Source organism: Paroedura picta, chromosome 15, assembly GCF_049243985.1.
Source record: "Paroedura picta isolate Pp20150507F chromosome 15, Ppicta_v3.0, whole genome shotgun sequence".
NCBI lineage: Eukaryota > Metazoa > Chordata > Lepidosauria > Squamata > Gekkonidae > Paroedura > Paroedura picta.
This window is the reverse complement of record NC_135383.1, coordinates 2,446,730-2,469,620: the sequence shown is the minus strand read 5'-3', so window position 1 is coordinate 2,469,620 and position 22,891 is coordinate 2,446,730. Positions and strand designations below refer to the sequence as shown.

Genomic DNA, 22,891 nt, shown 5'->3' with positions numbered 1-22,891 from the left:
CACACAGAAGCATATGGTGCTCACCTATTGCAGAAACGGGTAACCTTGTTTGTGGATCACCTGCAAAGTGGAATGGTCATCTGCTGTCACGCTTTGTGGTCTCTTAAGCTAGGCATCCTGACCACCAATAGTGTGCAGGCAGATGCTTCATGGAGGTTCATTAACTAGGGATTGTGTGCATGCTGTGATCTTGCATAGAATCATCATAGAAAAATAAAGTTGGAAGGGACCTCTTGGGCCATCTAGTCCAACCCCCTGCACTATGCAGGACACAACCCTATCGCTCATCCACTGTAACCTGCCACCCCCTTAAGCCTTCACAGAATCAGACTCTCCGTCAGATGGCTATCTAGCCTCTGTTTAAAAATTTTCATAGATGTAGAATGCAGTTTCTTGGTTTTTGCTTTTAAAATAGGAGCAAGTTTCTTGCCCTTCTGGCTGTTCACATAATTTTAGAAACATGCAGAAAAATGCCCGCTGGGATTTTCAAAGCTAGAATGGTTGCCAGCAATGATATTTTAAGGTGCTGGGGCAGGGGAATGCCTTTTATGTTCTTAACTCTCCTCTGACTAGCAAAGCCAGAATTAATATTGCAGTACAATAATCATGGTAAATGTTGCAGAATGAAGAACTTAAGTGTAGTTCAGCGTGCATGAATTTTGCTGTTTCCTGAAAAGAGGATTTAATTTTTTTAATTTAATTTCGTTCATTCATACCCATCCTTCCTCCCAAATGGGAACCCGTAGGGGCTGACATCATTCTCCTCTCTTCCAGCGGTCCTACAGCAAGGAGCTGTTTGAAGAAGTCATTTCAAAGATGCGGAAGGCAGGAATCAAATCAACCATAGCAATAGAAAAATTCAAGCTGCTGGCCGAAAAGGTGGAGGAAATTGTGGCCAAGAACGCCCGAGCAGAAATCGACTACAGTGATGCGCCTGATGAGTTCAGAGGCGAGTTGCTCTTCGTAGGAGCGTGGCATCTCTCTCTGAATGCCTGCATTTCAAAAAGAAACGTATATCTGTTTAGATCTGTTCAGAGAAGTATGTTTGTTTAGCTTAGAAGCCTTAGATGATGATTTATTTGTACCTTCCAAACACACAGTGGTGCTTGTGACAATTGTTTTTGTTTGTTTGTTTAATTATAGCCCTCCCTTCCCTGAGAAGGATGTAAATAGGGGAGAGCTTTAATTTTAAAAATTCTGACAAACTTGCTTTTGTTTTCTCAGATCCGCTCATGGACACACTGATGACTGACCCTGTCAGGTTACCATCCGGGACCATCATGGATAGATCAGTCATCCTCCGGCACCTTCTGAATTCCTCTACAGATCCCTTCAATCGGCAGACACTAACGGAAAACATGCTGGAACCAGGTAGAGGGGATGGGCTTGTGCTGTGACTGTCATGGACCAAGTGGAACAAGGGAGCCAAGTAGCTTTTTATTTAAAACCGCTTTTAAAATAGCATGCTTTTGAGATTCATAATCCTTCTGTGTGTAGGTTGTTCAAAACTTTTTTCTTTGTACAATTTTTTTTTCATGGTGCTTATATAGTTAGATTGAGATGGGGATAATTCGTCTGTTCAAATCTGCTTACTCAGGCTTTTAAACAGAAATCGTGGAATTGTTTATATGAAGATTCAACAGTCTATGGCTTTGCCAGCTGGGTTCTAAGGAATGCCTAGGTGGGGATCTTGTGTCTGGCTTATGTGGAGAGGGGGAGATCCCTGTATTGGCAGCAAGGCAGAAAGGTTGGCTCCCTACTGGAGGGGGGGGTGCTGCTGTTCTCTCTCACATGTGCTTGTAATTGTGTTATTAGAACTTTGCTTGCAGTTGCAAATACAGCATGTTATAACAATGGAGAAATTAAAGGGGACAGTTTCCTCAGATCCTCAAATGAAAGGCTAATGGGAAGTCAGCATGTCTGAGTGATAGAACTGGGGATACTTGGGTTCAAATCCCCACTCACAGAAAAGATCAGAGTGGCCTTGAGACAGTTTTTTTCCCCTTTGTAAGCCTGCCTTAAAAAGTTGTTATGAAGACAGAATGAGGGCATCAGTTCTGAAGAAGAAACATACTGTGACATTTCATGGGCTCCCCTAAGAATGCTTTCAAACCCAGCCCATGCTGAATTATCTGTGGCTTGGCTTCAGCCTTGTTAGCCATCCTACCCAGTCTGCAATAGGAACCCTGTTCACGTGAAATCTAACTTCAGTCGCTGTCCCTTAGAAGCATCCTCTTTTAACTCGAGCTTTTCAAAAAGTGGGCATTGGTTTTAAATATCCTCTCCTTTTTTTTCTTCTTTTCCTAGTGCCAGAGCTGAAAGAGCAGATCCAAGCCTGGATGAGAGACAAACAGAACACTGACCATTAAGATGCCCTTGTGACGGATGCTGAGATCAGCTGCCAAGAGCAGGACGTGAGGGATCAGGATATGGGATGGGCCGATACTTTGGAATGCTGAATCTGGGTTGTAGTTCGCAGGGTGCCAGCCACCCATGACTTAGAAACACATGGACAAAGGAGGAAAGGAAAAGAAAAAGCAGCTTAATTCTTGTACATATATTTAAGTGATTAAAAATGGTGGACAATAGCATTGTGGGGGATAAGTTAGGAAGTTGCTCTTGTTACGAAGCAAAATCCTCCATCTCATAATTGGGGTTTATACAGCTGAGTCCTCTTTAGCAAAAGACAAGTGGATCAGGGCAGCCAACCCTCAACGCATTGTTTTTTAATATATCGCCAGATCTCCGTTAATTTGATTGTGATTGAAACCTTGAACATTTTGCTGCTAAAGACATTTTGTTCTCTCCCCACCCGCCCCATTTCTTCCCATCACCTCTTCCTGCACTATCCTTTCCTCTTTTTTTTTCTTTTGTAATGCAAAGAAAACGTTCCCAGTGTGTTAAAAATATATATATATCCGTCTCTGGCCCCAGGAGAACGTAATCTTGAAAAGATAACTGTGCCTGCAACATGTTAATCTTGGGGGGAATCATATTTTTCTATTAAACATATGTGTTTATTTTTATTTGGTAGGCCATACATAAGGAGAATGATTCAAAATGGCAAAATGGCTTCCCCCTCGTTTCATTTTTTTTTTTTTTGCACATCGATTTTTGGGCATCCCTTTTGTGTTCTGTGGGAGATTTGATGCTCTGGCATGTATGTTTTTGGGTTTTTTTAAAAGCCTTGTAATAAGGAATAGTACTGCAACAGCTGCGGCCAAGGCAAATTGGTGTGGAATAACAGGACTTCATTGACTTAAAAAGAGAGAGAGAGATTAGTAACTATATATATATATATAACTATATATATATAAAGCTCTTAAAACCAGAGATCGGATAAGCTAAGTGGTAACAATTCTGAATATCGTCAGAGCTCGTCTCCCCTGGAAGGGGTGGGCGAGCGTGTGGGTGGTCATTTTATTCTCAGAGCCTACCAGTCCGGACGGGAGGTCCATTTTTATGTTGCGTTCAAATTTGTATCCATAGCTTGGCCTTACCAAAGCAAAAAGGGTGCAGAAAAATGTAGACTTGCTTTTTTTAAAAAAAGAAACTATATAAAAAGACAAAACATTTTTGTATAACTGCCCCCTGCTTAAAGATACTTGAATTTCCTTTTTAAAAAGGAATTTGAAACCACGGTGTTTTAAAATGAAGCCTGACAAGAAAAACGTTTTTTTCTTTTTTTTCCCGCTGACAGTGTCCTATGTTCAGTTCCTGATTCTTGAACTACAATAAATGGTGATACTCATTCACAAGAACAATCATGTGTGTCTTTTCTTTGTGCTCACTGGGCAGTGGGGTGGGATATTTGATTATAGTTCAAAAACACCAGAACTACTTCTAGACCAGTCTCTTTTCCCAGAAGGTCTAACCTTCTACCACCAACAATCCACTTTGGGTAAAATAATTGAAATCGCTGTTATTTTATTTATTTGATTCAGTCACTTGAATTCCATTTTTATAGTTTGGCTACACTTATAGCAATAGTTGACTCTTTGCACGGTCTGAAAAAGATATAGAAAAATGACCTTAGGAAAGAGGTGTTAATTTCTGCATCAGTGTAAGAATCTGAGTTATGTCCCACAAAGCAAGAGCCAATGAAAGGTTTCCCTTTCTCAAATGCTTTCCAGCCAATATATAAAGCTGCTTATGTTGTTTTAATAGATCAATTACATTTTTGTATCTCCATCATAACTGGCATGAAATAGAATAGAAACTACTTGGAAAAGAAATTTGTCCGGATGTACAAAATATGAAATCTAGTGATAATTTCCTTTTATTTACTCCAATCAGGCAGCTTGAATGGGCCTCACCTCAAATGCCTTCGATTTACATCATAAGGTACATGGCTGAAAGCAAGCTATCTTCTAAGGAAATGCATCCTGACATGCAAATTAGGGATGAGTTCACAGGTTTTGCTGGGAGGGTAAATGAGAAACACAAAGCACTTTACACATACCTCATTGCAGATGGTAAAGCTCTCATGTCCTTGCTTAGAGATGTTAATAACAGAGAATGGACCTAACTCCCTATTTTGGTCACAATCCTGATCTTAAGTTTACAAAAACTCTTAGGAAAAGTAGAAAAACAAAAAAAGGACAGAGAGAGAAATGAACCGAGGCAGCGGCCAGCCAGCTTGAGCACTTAGCAAAATAAATGCATGAAGTTAGCTGGAGTTCTGGGGCAGACGGTTGCCACAAATCAATAAAGAGCACAAAATAGAAATGGAGACACCATAAATATTTAAAGGTGCTCTGCTCTAGCTTCAGGTTATACAGCAGAGTTGCTGAACAAAGCCTGCTTTAATATTCATGTGAAAACAAAGAGTTATGAGCCTAGCTGTGGAAACAAGGGGCCTGGCTGGATCTACAGGCCTCGCGATGCTTTGGTGGGAGTTATCCCTTGACCCGCGTGGACAATGCGCTTGGAGTGACCGTCTTCACTTGCTAAAAAATAAATTGGTTTATTCTGGTGAACAGGCTTCCCAGGTCTTTGAAGGACGGCTCTATCATCTTTTGGCTCGATGACAAGTCCGCTATTAATTGTAAGCTGGTATTGAATCATTTTTAATTAACATTTTATTTGCAAACTGCTTTAAGGTGCTGTAAACTGCCTTGGAAGTCCTCTGTTTGGACTGAGGCTATGGTTTGTTTAAAGAAGTAGACAGTAGCACGCATTGCTTTGATTTCTAGCCGGGTGTCAACCCTGAAAGAGACGAGATGATAACCTTTCCAGGGAAAAATAAAGCGGCAGAGAGACTGGCATGAGCACGGTGCTGGCAGGGGCTCATGGGAATTGTAGTCCAAGACAGCTGGAGAGGCACAGTTTGGCTACCCCTAGCCATTTGCACAGATGCGTGCAGACGTGTTTTGGACATAACGTGTGGACGGGGGTCGCTTTGGCCGTCCTCTCATCCCCTCAGCCGGCGGATTCGCGCCCTTTTCCCGCCCGCTCTCCCTGCTGAGGGAACCCCGGCGCATCATCCCTTTTTATCGGGCCCCGCGGAAGGATCCCTTCGCTATTGTTTCTCTTCACCGCAAGGCGGAGCAGCGGCGGCGGCGGCGGATTCTTGCGCAGCCGGGTAGCCGCCTAAGGACCATCCTTGGGGCGAAGCCGAGAGATGGAAAAAGAGAGAGAGAGAGAGAATTCCTTTTTCGAGCGCCCATTGGCTGCCATCCTGACAGCCGTCCCACCTTCACGGCGTTTTCCCTTAATTGGATTGGCCGGCGAGCGTGCCTTCTCCCCCGCCCCCAGGTTTCGGGATGGACAGGACGCGCCGGCCTATCCCGCTGGAAAGGCGACGGCGGCGATTGGAAGGGGAGAGAGACTCTCTTCCCTTCCGATTGGCGAACGGGGAAAGGGGGGCGGGACCTGGTGTGAAGGGAGGCGGGGCGGCGGATCCCTCCAGTCATCGGGTCAGTGTCGCGGCGGCGGTCGTGCCAGGCGCATCGCCGCCCTTTCGGCTCCTTGGCCTGTGGACGCCGCTCGGGGCAGTCCGGGATGGGGCTGGGCGGCTTCGCCCCCGAGCGCTTTGTCAGCTTTTTAGTTCTCCTGCGAAGCTGCTGATAACGGCCGTGCCGCTCCTCCCTTGACCGGCGCGCTGAGGTAAGGGAGGGAAGGGGGGGGGGGAAGGAGGGGAGGGGTCACGTGACGAGGGGGAGGAGGGAGGGAGGGAGTGGGCGGGGGTGGGGCTGCTCATTGATTCCCCCCCCCGCTATTCCATCCTCCCATCCTCTTCGTTGGCTCATTCAATCCCCCCCCCAAAAAAGACATCCCCCCCCCAAGAGTGTATAATACTTTCATCCTTCTCCAAATTCCTTGAATAAAAGGCCCGGGCCCAGAAGGTGCCTGAATGATGCAGCAGTCTTGCTAAGCAATGAGAAATCTGTGTCTGATGGACGTCTGGATCGAATCTCCTTCCCTCCCCCCCCCCTGGATTTTGGAGTGCGATTTGTAAGGGAAGGAGAGAAGAAGGAAGAGGAGGCAGTTCTGAAATACAGCCCTGCTGCTGGAATTGCCATGGCTGCTATAGCAAAAATTTAGTCGAATGGCACCTTTAAGGGCAACAAAGATTTATTCGAAGGTGCGATTGGGCTCAGTTTTTGTGTTGCTACTTTGGACCAACACGGCTACCCACTTGCATATATTGTTGCTGTAGTGAGGGCATATTTACGTTTTTGTTATTTTTGGTTTGGGGGGCACATCAGGTTCTGGAAGACACATTGGATCTCGGCTGTTAAAATTAGAGCTGGTGATGGTAAGAGGTAGGATAACGTACATCCGTTGTTCTGGCAGGAGAGAAATCCCATATGTCGGTGTTTAACGCTGGCGGTTTGTATTTCAGCATGCCAAGTATGTGTTTTTAGGCATGTCAAATATATCTGGCCTGCCTCCCTCCAAAGGACTCAGTCATGTTAGTATGATGAGATGTAATTAAATAAATGTGTCTTATTAAGAGGTATGTCAGCTAAATGAATCTCTTAATAATGTTACTCTAGCAGCTTGTAAGTTAAATATATCTATTAATATAGCAGCATCTTAAAGAAAGTTTGTTTATTTAAAACTGCAAAAAGTCCTCTTCCAAAAATGTCTTGAATAGGTGTCACAAGAATTAAATAAAACATAGTAAATATAACTCAATAAGGGTTTACTCCAGATATAACTCCTGGCCATTGCCTCTTGGTAGCTGTAGGAGGGGGTCCAGAAGCTTTCAAATGCTTATATCGTTGCTTTTTTGCCAACTTCCAGGGTTCTATAATTAAAACATACGTTAATGACAAATACTAGCATAAATAAAAATTAATATAGTATAAAAATCTAAATAAATAAAAAATATATAATGGTGGCATATAAATTAAATAAAGAAATGTGTCAGTAGTTCTGTGATTGGGTTCCAATTAAATGAACAAGCCTATCACTATTGTAATTGTTATTTATCAGGCACCTGAAATCATTTAGAAGCAGTTCAGAAATTAAAAACAAAATTAGGTCCACTCAGAGGCTGACGTTCTAAAAGACAAAACACACTGGAAGGAGAATGCAGGTGAATTGAGAAAAGCCTTAGTAAAGCAGGTACATCTGAGGAATGTCACAAATAGAAAGTCAGATGTGTACTGGAAGGGTGTTTTAAAATTCGTCTGTAAACACCATGAAAATTAAAACAGACACATCCTCTATTCCCTCACCAGTGTAGGACTTACTAAGGAGTAAGCCCTACTGTGTTTACTTGGGTTTAATGTCAAGTAAGTGCATACTGGGATGGTTGCATCCTTAAAATCTAAAATCCTTGGGCCCTGAAGTGTTTGCCGAATCTGAGAGTGCAGCTGGAAGAGTCATTGGTGGTGGCATGGGAATCTCTGGTGTGTAATTGGCAGAAGGGTGTGTATGTGTGACTCTGACGCATAGTTCCTGTAGCTAGATGTATCCCTGTTTATATAATCACATGTTCACGCATACACTGTGTAGAAATATGTATGGAAGATGTCTTTTGCACACGCATTCATGGATTTCATGAATTGCAAAGCACACATGTATATAAATATCAGGTTACGAGGCTAGCAGATTCTAAGATGGCCAGACAACTATAATGCTTGCAGTCTTAAAATACATGTTTGTGAATATACATAAGCTCTGTGTCCTAGTCTCTTCTTGTCCTCTTTAATATGCATATTTATTTTGTGATATTTTCCCTGCAGACTCTCCTCATAATGCAGGAACACACACCCCTCCCATAATCTGAGCTTTCCTGTCTTCTCCTCCTCACTGAATCTCAATGTCAGATTCCCAGTATATTCCCTTCTTTTCTGCCCAATTTGTTCTTAATTTCATGTTTTCAGGGGCCTGTTCTTAAAATCTCATGACAGTCTGATTTAAAATGCTTCCCAACTCAGCCAAGTTTGATTCTTCCTTTACTCTCTTAACCCCCCCCCCCCCCGCCTTCCAGCAAGGTATCACTTCATGTTTTGCTCTAGAGGGATACTGTTTGAACCTGACAAGCAAGATAGGGAATTTCAGTGGCCTTTGCCATGCCAATATCTGTTTGAAAACTCACAAGTGTTTTCAGATGCTCCTTCAGTCTCTGCCTTACAGTTCTTTCTTCCATGTTAGAACGGTGGTCTCAAGGGACTCTTTTTCTATGTGCCATACCATTATCTTTGTTTCCTCCAAATAAACTACCGACCCTTCCCCCCCCCCACCTTTCTGAAGTTCTGATGTGGCCTAGGCTTCGTCTCTTCTTCTTTTTAAAGCAGGGTGGGGTTGCATGTTAAATTCTGCTACATTCTTCATTGTCATAACTCCCCCCTCCCCAACCTTTCCACTGCAGTAGCTGGTCTGGAGTCCATGGGAAGCTTTCTGCTTCTACCCCCTGCTTTTAGGACTCGCTTCAGTTGCGATTCCTCTTCTGTGTGTTTTTCCCCTTTCCTCTTTATCCAGCTCCGCACAATTACCGGGGGCAGCCATATTGGAATGATCTTCTACTCCTCTAGAAGCTTAATCAGTGAATGGGGCAGAAGGCTGGAAATGATCAGTTTGGAATTTGGTGGCTTACTACAAACACATAAAAGTCACAGGGGGTCATGAAAGCATCTATTAACGGCTGCACTTGCTTGAATTTCTATTTAATTATGTGTTCTTGTTCATGGTGAATTTTCTAGGGTGGGGTTCTTTGGATTCGCAGTGTTTTGTCCCTGCTGCCCTTATTTTTGTGGTTGTTTTAAAAAGATTATTATGAAATACTGTTACCTGTGTCTTAGTGGTATTTAATCCCTTTCCTTGTTCCTTTTGTCTCTGTCTTATTGTGCCTGTCGACTGGGGCTGTTCTCAATTTTTATTTCTCATTCAGTCTTTAGTGCGTGGTTACCACTATAAAATTATGACGCCTATCAGGTATTGAAGCATTTCTCACATTTCCTTTTATTACAAATGTTCTGAGATTTGTGATACTGATGAGAGAATCTGAGATTTGTAATACTGATGGCAGAAATTGATGTCATTCAGATACTCGGTCCTGCTGCTTTAATTTACATGTAAATATCTAGCCATCTGCTTTAATGTGATCCAGGCAGATGCATTTTCCAGTTTCTGTTCCCTTGCTGGAGTCCATGGCACAGTCCTCTGCCTTGTGGTCCTGGAGCCAACTTTGCCTGCTCCTCCTATCAGATTAGTTGTGTTACAGTATTTCTGTGCTAGTGAGCCAGATTGTAATTTAAATAGGCCGCATGCCTGCCCTCAGTATATCTGTGGGCATCTAGAATCCACCTTTGGTTTGTTGTGAAAGTGTCAGTCTGGCTTCATAAGTACACTGTGCTAAGGGAACACCCCAGAGCAGATTATGTAAAGCAATAATATTTGCTTGCGTGTACTTTGGATGATACTGTATTAGTAAAAAAACACTCCCCCCCAATTTGGATTTGTCAGGCAAAGTCTAGGGACAGAAAGTGCAATGGAGCGAGAGGAGGGCATTAGAGACCAAGGCTTCCTGCCAACGAGGGCAAGAATGAGGCTGTTTGTGGTCATCTTTTTGTGATTTCTGAGCCATCATGTAAATTGGGTGGGGAGCAGAAGTGTTTCTAAGAACTATCATTAAACTTACTTGCAGAACTTTCTGGACAAACTTTGTCATGCTTGTGTTCAGGTGCCATGCGCTTACCTGATTCCGATATGCTTGTTTCCTGCTTGAACCTGCTTGTATGTCATACAGATTTTGTTTGCCCTCTGACTGTCAGGACTAGCAGGTTGCTTGTAAAAAAAGAAAGCCAGAGTTTTCCTGGTTCTTTATATCAGGCTTCTTTTGTTGTTGCTATCAAGTCACAGCTGACATATGTGACCCCACAGGGTTTTCAAGGCAAATACTAGCCCGGTCAGCCCTGCTTAGCTTTCAAGAGCTGATGAGATTGGGCTGGGCTGGGCTATTCGGGTCAGGGCAGGAACAGAATGCAGATGGCTTAATGCGAAATGGTTGGCGAAATGGTTGGCATCTCCCGGAATTCTAAAATCATTGTCTCTTCTGCAAAGCCAAAACTGGCGGCTGATTTATCATTTTTTTATGGCTTGCCCGTGTGCACCTTTTAGTCATTTGAGGTCTGAAGGGGAAAACAACTAAAGCTTCCCCCCCTGGAGGCAATTCTGATGACAGGAAGCCACGAAGCACCTTTCTGTGTTCCAATCTGTCTTGATGGTCTTTCTGATCTGCCTTTTAAAAGTTCTGCTGCTGCCCCGGCATGTCATCTATTTCCTATCTATGGAGTGTCAAGAGGTGTACTGAACATGCTGCATGGTATCCCTTAAGAAGGCTTTACATTTTAAATGCAAAATATATTGGTTGTACCAAAGAACACTCTTTCGGAAGAGACCATGGTTTAGCCCACAGCATGGTCCCCTGCAGCAGCCAGCCAGGTGCCTCCAGGAGACTCAAAGCAGGGTGCAGTGGTTCCCCTGTTCTTTGTCCCGAGCATCAGGTATTCCACTGTAGATTGCCACTGGGCATGGAGTCATTGGGAGACTGTCTGGCTGAGCAGCAAGGTGCGGTTTAGGTATGAATGCTGGTGACACAGGCTAAAATTACCATTCAGCCATGAAGATCGCCAGGTGCCGTTGGCTCAGCGTGCCTCTCTCATCTGTCTCTGTTGAATTTCTTGAAGCACCTTCTGTGTGTGAAGGAATAGTTCCTTATGCCAGGCACCCTGAAACAGTGACAGCCTTCACTGGGTGATCCCAAGCCCTAGTATTTGGATAGAATTTCTGTCTACTGTGGCATTGACGGTAAGTGGCCAGTCACCTTGTATAGCCTTCGTGGCTCTTCTGGAATGTGTATTCCGGTGGAATGGCACTGGAGTATCTGTGTTTGGGGGGGGGGGGGGGAGTGTATCTTCTGATTTTTTTTTTTGTTTTCATTGTTCCTTACACTCAAAGAGAGTGAGTATGTGTGTGCGCACACATAAATTGGCTCCTCAGGTAGCAAAAAGTTATGCATGAAGCTGACCTAAGTGCTTGTTGGCTGTGAAGGGTACTTGCTTGCAGGAACAGCATTGATACCTGCTTGAAAACTGTTCTGGGATTTAATGGCATGTCACTAACCTCGCCAGATTTCCGAAGCTAAGCACATTTGGCCCTTGTTTGTACTTAGATGGGAGACCACCAGGGCAGCCCAGGGTTGCTCTGCGGAGGCGGGCACTGGCAAAACCACCTCTGCATGTCTCTTGCCTTGAAAACTCTATGGCAAAATGGCTGTCAGGGGGCTGCTGTTTGATGGCATTTCCCTCCCCTGTGCAACTTGCATGCAGACAAAGCGACAGACTTCATGATTGGATCTTTTTATTTTTGAATAGGCATCTGTGGTCACTGAATATGCATCTAATTCAAAATGCACATCACCAATGGGAAATTGCAGCTGGATGACTCTTCTCCCTGGATCTCTTATTTTTCATTTGAGTGCCCAGCCCTTCTTTCTGGGCAAAGGCTGGGTGCTGCATCTTGTGGAAGGGCTTAGTAATCAGGATTGCTAGTTCTGTTTGGATTTGCTTCCAGCTGATCTGGTCTCTCTCCCTTTGTGTCTTTTCAAGCAAGGCTCTGGAACACTCTGTTCAGCTGTCTCCAGCCCCCTCCTTTCCCCAGAAAAAACACCCCAAGCATTCCGGGGCAGTACGTAGGGCTTCCTAAGGAAGGCTCATTCAGAGGTCTGTTGAAATGCTCCTGCCCTGCACACTTTAGTTTAATTTGCAGCTTGCCCAAGAGAAGTCACAGCAGACTGTTAAATTGCGACTTTGAAGGGACTTAGCAGGAAGATACGGAATTACTTGACCCAGCAATAAAAGTTTCTCTCTATAGCTGTAAAAAGATAAGCAGTGGTTCTTTTATCACAGATCATGTTAGCAGTTTGAAATGGTAGTATGTAGGAGAGTAGAAGAAACACAGAACAGCAGCAAACCCTCGCGATGGAATGAAGCCATCAGAATTCCCTAACGCAAAAGTACCGCCTCTTTTCTAGTGCGTAGGAGGCATGCAGTGGAAATGGTAGCCTGTTTTGATTATGTGGATCAGCTTGCAGAAAGGCCGTTGTCTGGCCATTTGCTTCCGTAGCTGCAAGCATGGCATTATAACCCACCTTTCGACACTTGAGGTCCAAGGCAGCTTACACATGTTTGTTTGTTTGTTTTAATTCAGTCCCAATAGTGTGACTCTTCGATATGCATAGGACATTCCTCTTAGAAAAAAAAACCTGCAAACTCCCTTGCGCTACATCTGAGGTTCTTGTTGGAGGAAACTTGGTGGGCCCCTGATCAAAGCTGTTAGCAGGGGTTCATGGAAATTGTAGTCCATGGGCATCTGGAGGGCCACAGGTTGACTACCCCTGGTATAAAATAATTTGCCCTCTCTGCAGGCAGTGGAAACTGACCTAAGTCAGTTTCAGCTTTTATTCTTTCAGAAACTAATAATTTTTTAAAGTTGTGGTTTAAGGATTTTTAACACATTTCTCCAGTGGGAGAGCCAGTGTGGTCGAGTGATTCCCTACTCTACCATAAAGCTCGCTCGGTGACCTTGGGACCAGTCACCCTTGCATACTGTTGCCTGTCCTCTTGGGAAGATTGTTTCTTTTGGAGACTGTTATTTATGGGCATTAGTGGGGTAGTAGAGCACTGCTCAGCCTCTTTGGAGCTCCAGAATATTGATTGTTGCATGTGGTAGATCAGAGAGCAATCTGTTGGAAATGTACCTTATAATAGTTGAAACTCTGTGTCTCTCTTTCTCAACAAGGTAACTCCAGAGGAACAAAACTGTGGGAGTGCTTCACATACAATTTCTGGAGTGCGCAGTAGAAGACATCAAGATGTCAGGAGCTTCGGTCAAGGTGGCTGTCCGGGTCAGGCCTTTTAATTCCCGGGAGATCAGCAAGGAGTCCAAGTGCATCATCCAGATGCAAGGCAACTCGACCAGTAAGTCTAGCATCATCTTCTAATGCAGTTGGTGCTCCTTGGGAATCTGATTACTAAGCAAGATTATGTCCTTGAGAATTGTTCATTCAAAAGACTCCTTTCCTTTTGCAGGAAGTCTTGCGATACTCTTTTTCCACATGAGAGCAGAAGGCAGCATGTCCTGCCCATGTGGATTTTGCTGACTTGCAGTCTTTTTTCCTCCTGGGGATGAGTTGAAAGCAGTTGCATGTGATTTAGGGACTTTCCCGTGATTGATGGCATTTCATGGTGGTTCCTTTGCAGGTCACAGTCTTTAAAAATATATATGTATATAGAGAGAGAATTAGTTAGAATCAGAATCACACAGAGCTGAAAGAGACCACAAAGGGCCATCCAGTCCAGCCCCCACCTTCTCAGGGATTTAGAAATCACACATCGGCATATATCTGGCAGCCTCTTATTTGTATGCACTTCCGATAATCTGCAGTTATCAGCATGGGCATAATGTGTCTTCAGTCATCAAGGAATAGAGTTTTCTTAAAGAAAGAAGCCTCTGCAGCAATGGAAAAACTTCCTTTGAAACCTCCTGTTGAACTCATTTTACTGGGAATGTTTTGACGTGCGTCCTTTTGGTATACATCTCTATGCTCAAAGCAAATTGAGTTAGCAGGTGGTCAGGCCTAAGTCATTTGGACTAATGTGGGAAAATAGCTTCAGAGAGCCCTGGGCCCATCGTCTGAAGGCTGACTCTTCTGTTCTCTTAGGTGGGAAACATCCCAGGAATGTACAGAGGACAAATGCCATTTTTGAATGGTCCCAAGTGTTTAAAGAAAATCCTTGAATGTAGAAGATTTACACATCAAGGGGGGAACTTCTGTCCCTATTTGCTGCCTTACCTTTCTACTCATTGAGAGCATGTGCAAGGGAGGACTGAAAATGGTCTTCCACACTTGTAATCTGACACTGTGCCATTTTCATTGTGCTCTGTATGTAGATGTGACCTGACACAGAGAAGAATGTCAGGAGGGAGCAGGCGATATACTCAGTTTATCAAAGAGGAGTCTCTGCTTCCTAGTCCTGATCTGTTTTTGTTCTTGTGGATGTTAAGAATAGGTCCAACCCTAAATACAGGAGACATAATATCTAGAAAGCAGAGCAGGGGCCAAAGCAAGAGGAGCTGGAAGGTGGCAAGGAGGTGAGACAAGTGGGGGTTATATTTCTGGCCTGCCTTCTCATGAACACAGGATTCACTCTCTCTAGGCTCTGGTTTCTTTCTAATCTCTTAGGTTTTCTATGGTTTTCTGTTGACAGTCAGGTTTTTCTGTTGACATTCATTTCTCTGAACAGGTTCAGAGGACTGCAGTTGGATAGGCTGAAGAATTTTAGATTGTCCAGGTTTTACCTCTGGATTATCTGTAGTTCTGTTTGTCACTAAGAATACAGAATGACAACGTTGACAGGCATTGGGGAGTCTTATTGTCTGTCTTGGGTTCCTACTCCAGAATATTCCCTTTGCTCTGTTGAATGTGTCAGACGGGCAATACAGAATTGAGGTTTTGATCTAATTTACACATGTGTTTGTGAATATCTTTCTTAGAAGGAAATTAAAAAATTTAAAAAGATTTGACGGTGCCTAGAAGAGAGAGATTCTGGGAGCCCCACACATGCTACCAAGGCATGATTGAAGAGAGAGAAGCAAGTAATAATGAAGAAGGCTGGGAGGGCATCATTTAGAGCAGGGGTAGTCAACCTGTGGTCCTCCAGATGTTCATGGACTACAATTCCCATGAGCCCCTGCCAGCATGTGCTGGCAGGGGCTCATGGGAATTGTAGTCCATGAACATCTGGAGGACCACAGGTTGACTACCCCTGATTTAGAGCTTGCAGTGTCTCTTGCAAGGATTAAGACTATTTCCCCCCACTTAAGAGATATACACCATCCGGCCCAATAAAGGCATCTCCGCTGTCCTGTTTGCGTGTTTTGTGGTGTTGCCATGCCTTGCGAAGGACAAATAGCCATTAAGAACGAGAGAATGTGCTGACATTTGGCCAAGAAAGGAAGTTGCCTCTTCTGGCAAATATGCTTGGATTTTAATACTTGGAAGCAGGCCAGAATCATGGCTTTTCTTTATGCTCTCTGAAAACAGCCACAGCTCCTGGAATTCTTATCTTATTTTACATAAAATCTTTAAAAGGAATTTTATGTTCCATGAAACAACTGGTTTCTGGTTAAACTTGCCGCAACAGTTAGGGTGCATATTGGCTGTGGTTTTTATAATGCATGTAATACTGTGAGTCCTCACTTTTTTTTTCCAAAAGTGAAATCCTGCAGTCCAGCTGAGAAGTCACATGGGCTGGCTGCAATAAGAAGCAGATGCCTTTGGCAGGGAGCCTGGACTGCTCACAGGGTGATTAGAGCTGATTGCAGATGTTAACATCTGAAGGTAGCTGCCACGAAAAATGCAGCAATGGAGGCTGAGAGAAGAGCAGGAAGCTGGCGGTGGGTTTGCAGAACTGGAGTTCACTGTGTTTAAACATGGTCAAGTTGTTCCAAGTCTTTTGCGAATTTCAACCCTTCCTAGTTCCTTATGGCTAAAAGGCGAAATGGAGAGACACATGCTGTCCTGGGAGAAATTCTCACTGGCAAGGGACTATTAGCAAATAGCCTACAATAATATTGTATGTTCTTAGAGTGTCCTTGATATATTAGTGCCTGTTCTGTCCTTGCCTTGGTTTCTTTGTTGTAACAGCCAATTTGGAGGGAATGTTGTTTAACCACATGGCATCAGCTGGGAAAGCTGCATTGGTGCTCCACAGCCTGGTATTGTGTTCTTCCAGGTATTTTTTCTTCTTGTTTTGTGACGCATTGCTGGGGGCTGCCCACATTTCCCCTTTATCCTCAGGTATTGGCCCAACAGCCTAACGTTCATGTACCACCAAGATGGATCCAAAACAGTGATAACCATTCCAGTTTTCAAGGGGCCAAACATGGTGGGTGTGTGTATGTGTTGGAGTACTGGTGCTCCAGATTCGTGTTGAATCATTATAATGGCCTGATTGCTTTGCTGTGTTTATTGAACTGACAACCTACTAAATCATTGTCAGACTTCCTGCTGACGAACATTGTTTTTTTAAAAAAACTGTTATCTTGATGCTCTAATTTTATCCTTCTTACCGTGACCTTGGAGCATCTTATCTGACGAAGCCTAAAATGTTACGTTGAAAACATCAATACAGCTTCAATTAAAAAAAAAGACTTGATACATATAATTAAATCCTATTAAAAGAGGAGATTTAAAAACCCTTGGAACTGCTTGTTTTCATTGGAGTCCAAATAGTGATCCCCAGTGGAATAACCGGCAAGGATAAGGGGGTGCCTCCAAGTCATAAAAAGCAGGCTGCAGCCTCTCCAAAATCAAATAAATCGCATTTTTATACAGTTGATTTTTATTTCCTGTCTATTAGGTTTTTTAAGCACTCTTTTAAAAAGGTCTTGCCTTTGAGATTTCTGGATCATCTGTAATTAAGCAATAAGATGGGGTAGGGGAGAAATAAAAATTCCTTTATTTCATTGCTAAAGCTGTGCAACAATCCCATCTGTCAGAATTGAGGGTCACAGGTCTAAACAGACAGCAGGGAAGGAAACCCAGTAGCCTTCATGAGCTCTGGAATAGCTGAAGGAAATGTTTCATTTGGATTGCTGGTTCTCTTTCATAGAACTTGTACTAGGCTAGCCTTGTACATATTTATTTATCATATATGTCATGTGTGTGATTTAGCCAGGAGATCCTAAGATTGTCTGGCTGTCAGGCAAGAGATGCTCAGAGGTGGTTGGACATTGCCTGCCTGGTCGTGACCCTGGTATTCCTTGCAGGTCGCTCTTTCAAGCGCTAGCCAGGGCTGACCCTGCTGAGCTTCTGAGATCCTATGGGACTGGATGTGCCTGGGTTATCCGGGTCCTCATCTAAACTTTTCTGGGACGGTGACTTCAGTGGGTTCATTTGCAAGACCGTGAAAGGTTCCAGATGGACTGCGGGGCACAGGGAAGCGTTGTGGGACCTTAGATGTAAACCACTTCACAGTTTGAGCTCCATAAACAAGTGTGTGCCATAGCATCTGGAATTTCACTGAATGTCGTGGTTGTTTGGGCTCGCTGTTGGTTGCTGACTGATATTTACATCTCTGAAAAGATACTCTGCTAGGACCCCATAAAAGGCAGGCATCTATAGCCTATTATTGCATCATTGATCTCAAATACTGGGGCGAAGCTTATGCAAATCCCTGCTTTGGGGAATAGTGGTTCCTCCCCCTCCCCATGCATTCACTGCATAAGCAGGCTGAATTATGTTGCTTCAGCAATGCAGTTTGCCAGTGAATGCAGCAGGAAGTAGTTGTCTCCTGACCGGAGTCTGGAAAGTGAACTGTGCCCGAACTCAGATAGTGCTTTCCCCCTTCCGTGCCACATATGATGGAGCCTTCATTATGCAGCAGTTGCAGGTATCTTCTCTCTCTTCAAGGAAGTAGTAACACTTTAAGTAGGGAGGTAGGAGAGAGTTGTGCATTTAGCTCCTCAACGAGTGGGTGGTTGGAAGGAGTAGACAACAAAGGAGCAGGACTGCGGGTGGGAGACCCACCCATCCATTATTTTGAAATCTCCAGTAATGACTCATAATCTATAAGAAACAATTAAACTCTTGCTTTTTTTTGCCGTAGATCCCTTCCTGGAGACATTGTAACAGTCTTGAAGTGTCCATTTTATTTAAAACATTCATATGCCGCCTTTCTACTTTGTGGCGTGCAAATAAAACAGTAATTAAAAAATGCATAAAAGGCAACAATATAAAATCTCCATTAGGATTGCCAATCAGGAATAAAAACAATTTAAAATCTTAATCTGAATTGCCAGTAAATTGGGGGAAACTAAGCCAAATGCAGTCCTAGTAAAACTCCTCATTTTCTTCTCTGCTAATAAATATTAGATATGACCCTTATTTTGGAGGGGGGGTTTCCTGTGTGCTGCATAATTGGAGATCTTCTTCCTGGAGAGGGCTTGCTTCTCAATTGCTGATGAAATGAAAGTCTCCATCAGTCATAAAAAAAATATTGCTAAGGGTCAAGGTCAGTGAAGCTAGATGACAGCTGCTACTTGCCCCTCCAGCCCTCTGGAACAGGCAGGAGGCGGAAATGGCAAACCTTATATAGCTGTTCTCAAGTCAGTTAATTCCACATGTGCATTGCCTCAAAATCAAGGCTTCCTGCCTTCTCTTGCTTGATACCAGTACCTCGACAGCTAGAAGGAAAAGGAAGCTTAATTTGGGGGAACTGTTTGTGGGACCTGACCTTGGAGGCTACAGACAGACAATAAAAATGATCTTCTTGCATTTACAATGAAACTGTTCTTGTCTGCACGTTATTATTTTGAGGACAGAAGCTTCCATGGGGTATACATGGTTTGCTATATGCACTGTGGAAAGGGGATGCATGGTGTGCTTTGATGAAGTAGGAGGGGGAGGGCTTTCGGGAGTCACAGTCAGAATGATCACAGTCACAATCCTTAGTCTGCTGCAGTCTGAGGACTGCTTATCTAGATTTTGGGGGAGGGCGTGTTCTTTTCCACCCCATAGGACTAGCAATGTGCCTAGTATCATCATACACTATAAAATGCTTTACAGATAAATATCACAATCCAAAACCAATTGGTGATGGTTAAGCCCTCCCATTCCCCCAGCTCACACAGACGAATAGCTTGGGTTACTCTTGGGTACCTCTAAATGTTAATACAACCTTCTTACCTTTCTAAAACCCACTTCATTCATCACACAACTTTAAGCCTGCAGTTAAAGTGGCATATGCCCACACTTACTATTTTTGATTGATAAAGAATTGCTTTTACATAGGAAAGCTGTACAAATAAGCCCTGGTTATTGAAGCTTTATGCAAACCAAGATAGGGCCGTGGCTCAGGCACTGCAAATGCAGGAAGCAGGCATGTTGTCCTTTGGAAAAGCCAGCTGCAGAGTTGGTATTTATAGCAACTGGATCTGCAAGAGCAGCTGAGGATGAGAGCCTTTCCAGCAGCTTCTGTGCAAGAGAATTTGCCTGGCGTTGCTCCTTGGCTGCGTTTGTTCCCTCCCCCACCTTGTCCTCTTGGTACAGTTCTAGAATCCTTAAAGCCCAGGAGTAAATCCTGCTGAATTCCAGTCTGCCATTCCTCAGGGTGAACGTTAAGCTTCCTTTATTTCAAGTAACTTGAAAAATGCCTGTGTTTCACCAACAGAAAGCAAGTGCGGTCCTACAGCTGGGAAGCATCCATTTCTCTGCATTTGTTCTGGTGTAATGTGAACTCTGCCTTGGAGTTGTTTTAATCAGACCTTTGTGAAGGATCCAAGACTTAAGGGGAAAATCTTGCTTCTGTTCCTGGTAAACTGCAAATTCATGGATGGATTCTTTTGCTTCTGACATCCCGGTTGCTTTTTCCATGACCCCTGCTCCTGCATAGACACAGCAAATGTTATTCATGAGCATGGGATGGGATATAATAGATTTTGACCTTTGTGCTATCACATAGTAAAATCTGCTTTCTAGAGACATGGGTCTGGTGCGCATAGTCTGCCTATTCCATTGATGTGGCCTTGGGCATATTCCTTCCATGATGCTGAATCCTGTTTTTGTTTTTTAAGTACTATTATCCAAATTACATTTTGGCATAGAACTGACTAAAGAAAGTCATTATTTTCCTTTCTGATGATGCCCTGTAGAGATCCAGATTCAGCACTGTCAGCATTTTTACCAGCATTCAGGTGAAGGGGAAGGGCATTGGGGATATTAATTTGTCTTTCCTGCCTCTAATCTTTCCTATGCTAAGCTGTCCGCCAAAGTACTGTTGGAAAGATAGTCATATGAAATTCCATGAGAGCAGGTCTTTAGTGCAGATGGTGGAAGTAAGTCTTCCTGAAGAGGGATTGGGATCTGTATGGGACTGGGGCGACCCTTAGTTTGCCAGACCACACCAGCAAAGGAGGCATTCGGAATGCTCTTACAGGTCTTTCAGTCCATCAAGGAATTTAATTCTTCCCCCTCCCCATGTTTTTAACAAATGAGAGACATACATATTCCTCAGAAGGAGCTGAGTTCCAGTTGTAATTGAGTAAAAAAAAAAGAAAGAAAAATCAAGGTTGAGCAACTGCAAGTCGTCATGATTAAAAATTAAATCGAAATGCTGCATAATTTAGCGGCTGAAAATGGCATTGTGTTCTTTCTGCCCTTTGAGTGTTGTTTACCGAGAATGTTTGGGAAACAGAAGCCATCAAGGCTCCTCCTTGAGAATTTAGATGATTTAAAGAGTTGTCTGTTCAGACAGTGGACTGCATGTGACTGTGTCGTACCTGCATGTTTCCAGAAGACAAAGGTGGAATCTTTCCAGTGCATTTAAGAAGAGATTGGACAGGAGTATTGAAATGCTGTTGAGAGAGGAAATGAACACATCCTGCCCTGGAGCGTTTTCTGATCTCCAATCATAATGATAGGCCTTTCATCATGATGCCTGCTTTAAAAAAATCTCTCTTTTTGGATTCCTCTCTTCTGATCTTGAGTGCTACCTCTCTGCATAAGATTCAAGTCAGGAGATGGTTGAGACTCCCCACTGTTTAGGGAATCCAGATTCTTCTGTATGAAGTAAATTCAATGGGTAACTAAGATTTCAGTCATCCAGCAGCCATCTCTGAGGGTTGCCATTCTTGATTATCTGGTCTCGTGTGCTGCTTTGCCACTAGTGATGTGCGTTTCCCTTTATCTTTGAGACTTGCTTGTGTAGCTCAAATGCCATGGAAGGCAGTTGGCTTTTCTGGCAAGATTGGGGTGATGGTTGTCTGCACACTAAATAGCGAAGAAAAACCTGACAAACTAGGTTGTTGCAGCAGTGAAATATGGTTTTGCACAACATTTAGGAGTGGTAAGTGCAAATGCTACCAAGGGCACCTACAAGTAGTAAATGCTGTGTTAAAATGGCAGTATAAAAGCAGGCACTAGTCATGTGAAAGCCCCTAGGAAGCGGCTGATTTCTCTGAAGCAGGTGGCCGGGGTAAGCGCCGATGTTCAAAGTTGTTGTTAGTGCCACCGTGATAGAAACTAATTATAGACCCAACACAAAAGCTTTCCAGCCTTAGTTTGCAAACAGAATGGTTAATTGCTGCTTTGGGTCTTTTGAAATATCAGATAAACAAATGTATGCTGTTTAAAGCAAGCAAGCCTTTAATGTAAACCCTGTTGTGATTGCTTCCTTTACTGCCTCTCTGCTTTTCATGGGGAATGTGTAATTAAATTATTAGTCCGGAGTACCATTCATCCAAAGTATTAAAAAATAAAAGGAGGCAGGAAGAAGAGAACAGGATGCTTGCGCAGTAATGACCTACGTCATAAGTCTGTAACGGGATTCCATAAAGGCATCAACTGGAGATATATCCCATGCTTTTGTAATGCAGTTTGAAGCCCTTTAGAGTGAGGGAAAGGGGTCTGCTCCCCTTGTCCTGTAGGGACTTGTGTTGATGAGTGCCATGTTTCTTCATGATGGTCTGGCATGCCCAGTATCATAAAGGCTGAGGCATTGGCAGTTACCATGAACAATGTAGGATTATGGCCATAGGCAGGGAAAAATAGGCTGGGAGGTAAGTATTGCTGGATTGCTATCTGATGAGGAATGAAGTTCTAATCCGCTCACATTGTGAGTCGTATTTTTATTCTATGTTGAATACGTTGCAAGATTTCATTGGCTCCTTTGTGTGTTCGTTCAAATTATAGCACATTGCCTGGCATGGGCACAAGTACATAGGCCATCCATATTTAATCCCTTTGACAGTTTTCTTTTCCCCCTTACAGGAAAAGTTAGGCCACATTCATCTGCTTGGTGCCCCCCTTTTCAAAATTTATTTATGGGATTTATAGTTCGCCCTATCTTTGGGAACTTAGGGCAGATCATGTAGTTGTCCATAAAGCTTTATATCCTGTTTCTATGGCCTCCCCCCATCCATCACCTGCCTGATCCCTGCTTATCCTCTTAGCCAGAGCCGTGTTACACCCTCACTTTAGCCTTCAGCTGGTTGCTGTTTAGCAGTTTGCATAGCAGACTTGGACAGAGGCTGTGCAGCAAAGATCTCGCCTTCACGCCCCAAAATTTTGTTCTTGTTGGCAACTTTAGTTGGAAAGAGTTTCCTACAGCTCCTAACTGGGGTGGGGTGCAGACTGGGAACATAGCTCACTATGACTTAAGATAGAAGCCTGTAGTGGGAAATTTTTAAAAGAATGAAGACGTGAATTTAATATGAAAGACAGCTTGCTGGACAGATCTAACTGAAGTCTAGGAGATTTAAATGGGTAGTCAAAACCAACTTAAGTTCTGTTCAAGGTATAAGGTTTTGTGTAGATGCCCACTTCAGATGCCACTCCGGGACCTTCCGCCGTTCCAGAGGGCCTGCCAGACAG

At 43.6% G+C, this 22,891-nt stretch overlaps 2 protein-coding genes across 11 annotated transcripts in view; both read left to right on the top strand.

Annotated features, from left to right (window-relative positions):
- The window catches only part of UBE4B (ubiquitination factor E4B), a 31,891-nt gene extending 28,220 nt beyond the window's left edge, over positions 1-3,671 (top strand). For both annotated transcript variants that reach the window (XM_077312327.1, XM_077312328.1), the window contains 3 exons: positions 775-949; positions 1,225-1,371; positions 2,308-3,671. In XM_077312327.1, coding sequence (XP_077168442.1) covers positions 775-949; positions 1,225-1,371; positions 2,308-2,369 — 384 coding nt within the window. In that variant the 3' untranslated portion in view covers positions 2,370-3,671. The remainder of the gene's footprint in view (positions 1-774; positions 950-1,224; positions 1,372-2,307) is intronic.
- Positions 3,672-5,920: 2,249 nt separating this feature from the next.
- Positions 5,921-22,891, top strand: part of KIF1B (kinesin family member 1B) — an 83,849-nt gene continuing 66,878 nt past the window's right edge. For 7 of the 9 annotated variants that reach the window (XM_077312321.1, XM_077312318.1, XM_077312323.1 and 4 more), the window contains exons 1-2: positions 5,925-6,108; positions 13,258-13,436. In XM_077312321.1, coding sequence (XP_077168436.1) covers positions 13,331-13,436 — 106 coding nt within the window. In that variant the 5' untranslated portion in view covers positions 5,925-6,108; positions 13,258-13,330. Of the gene's footprint in view, positions 6,109-13,257; positions 13,437-22,891 lie in introns of all 9 variants that reach the window. The other 2 variants (XM_077312325.1, XM_077312324.1) reach the window with 2 other exon arrangements.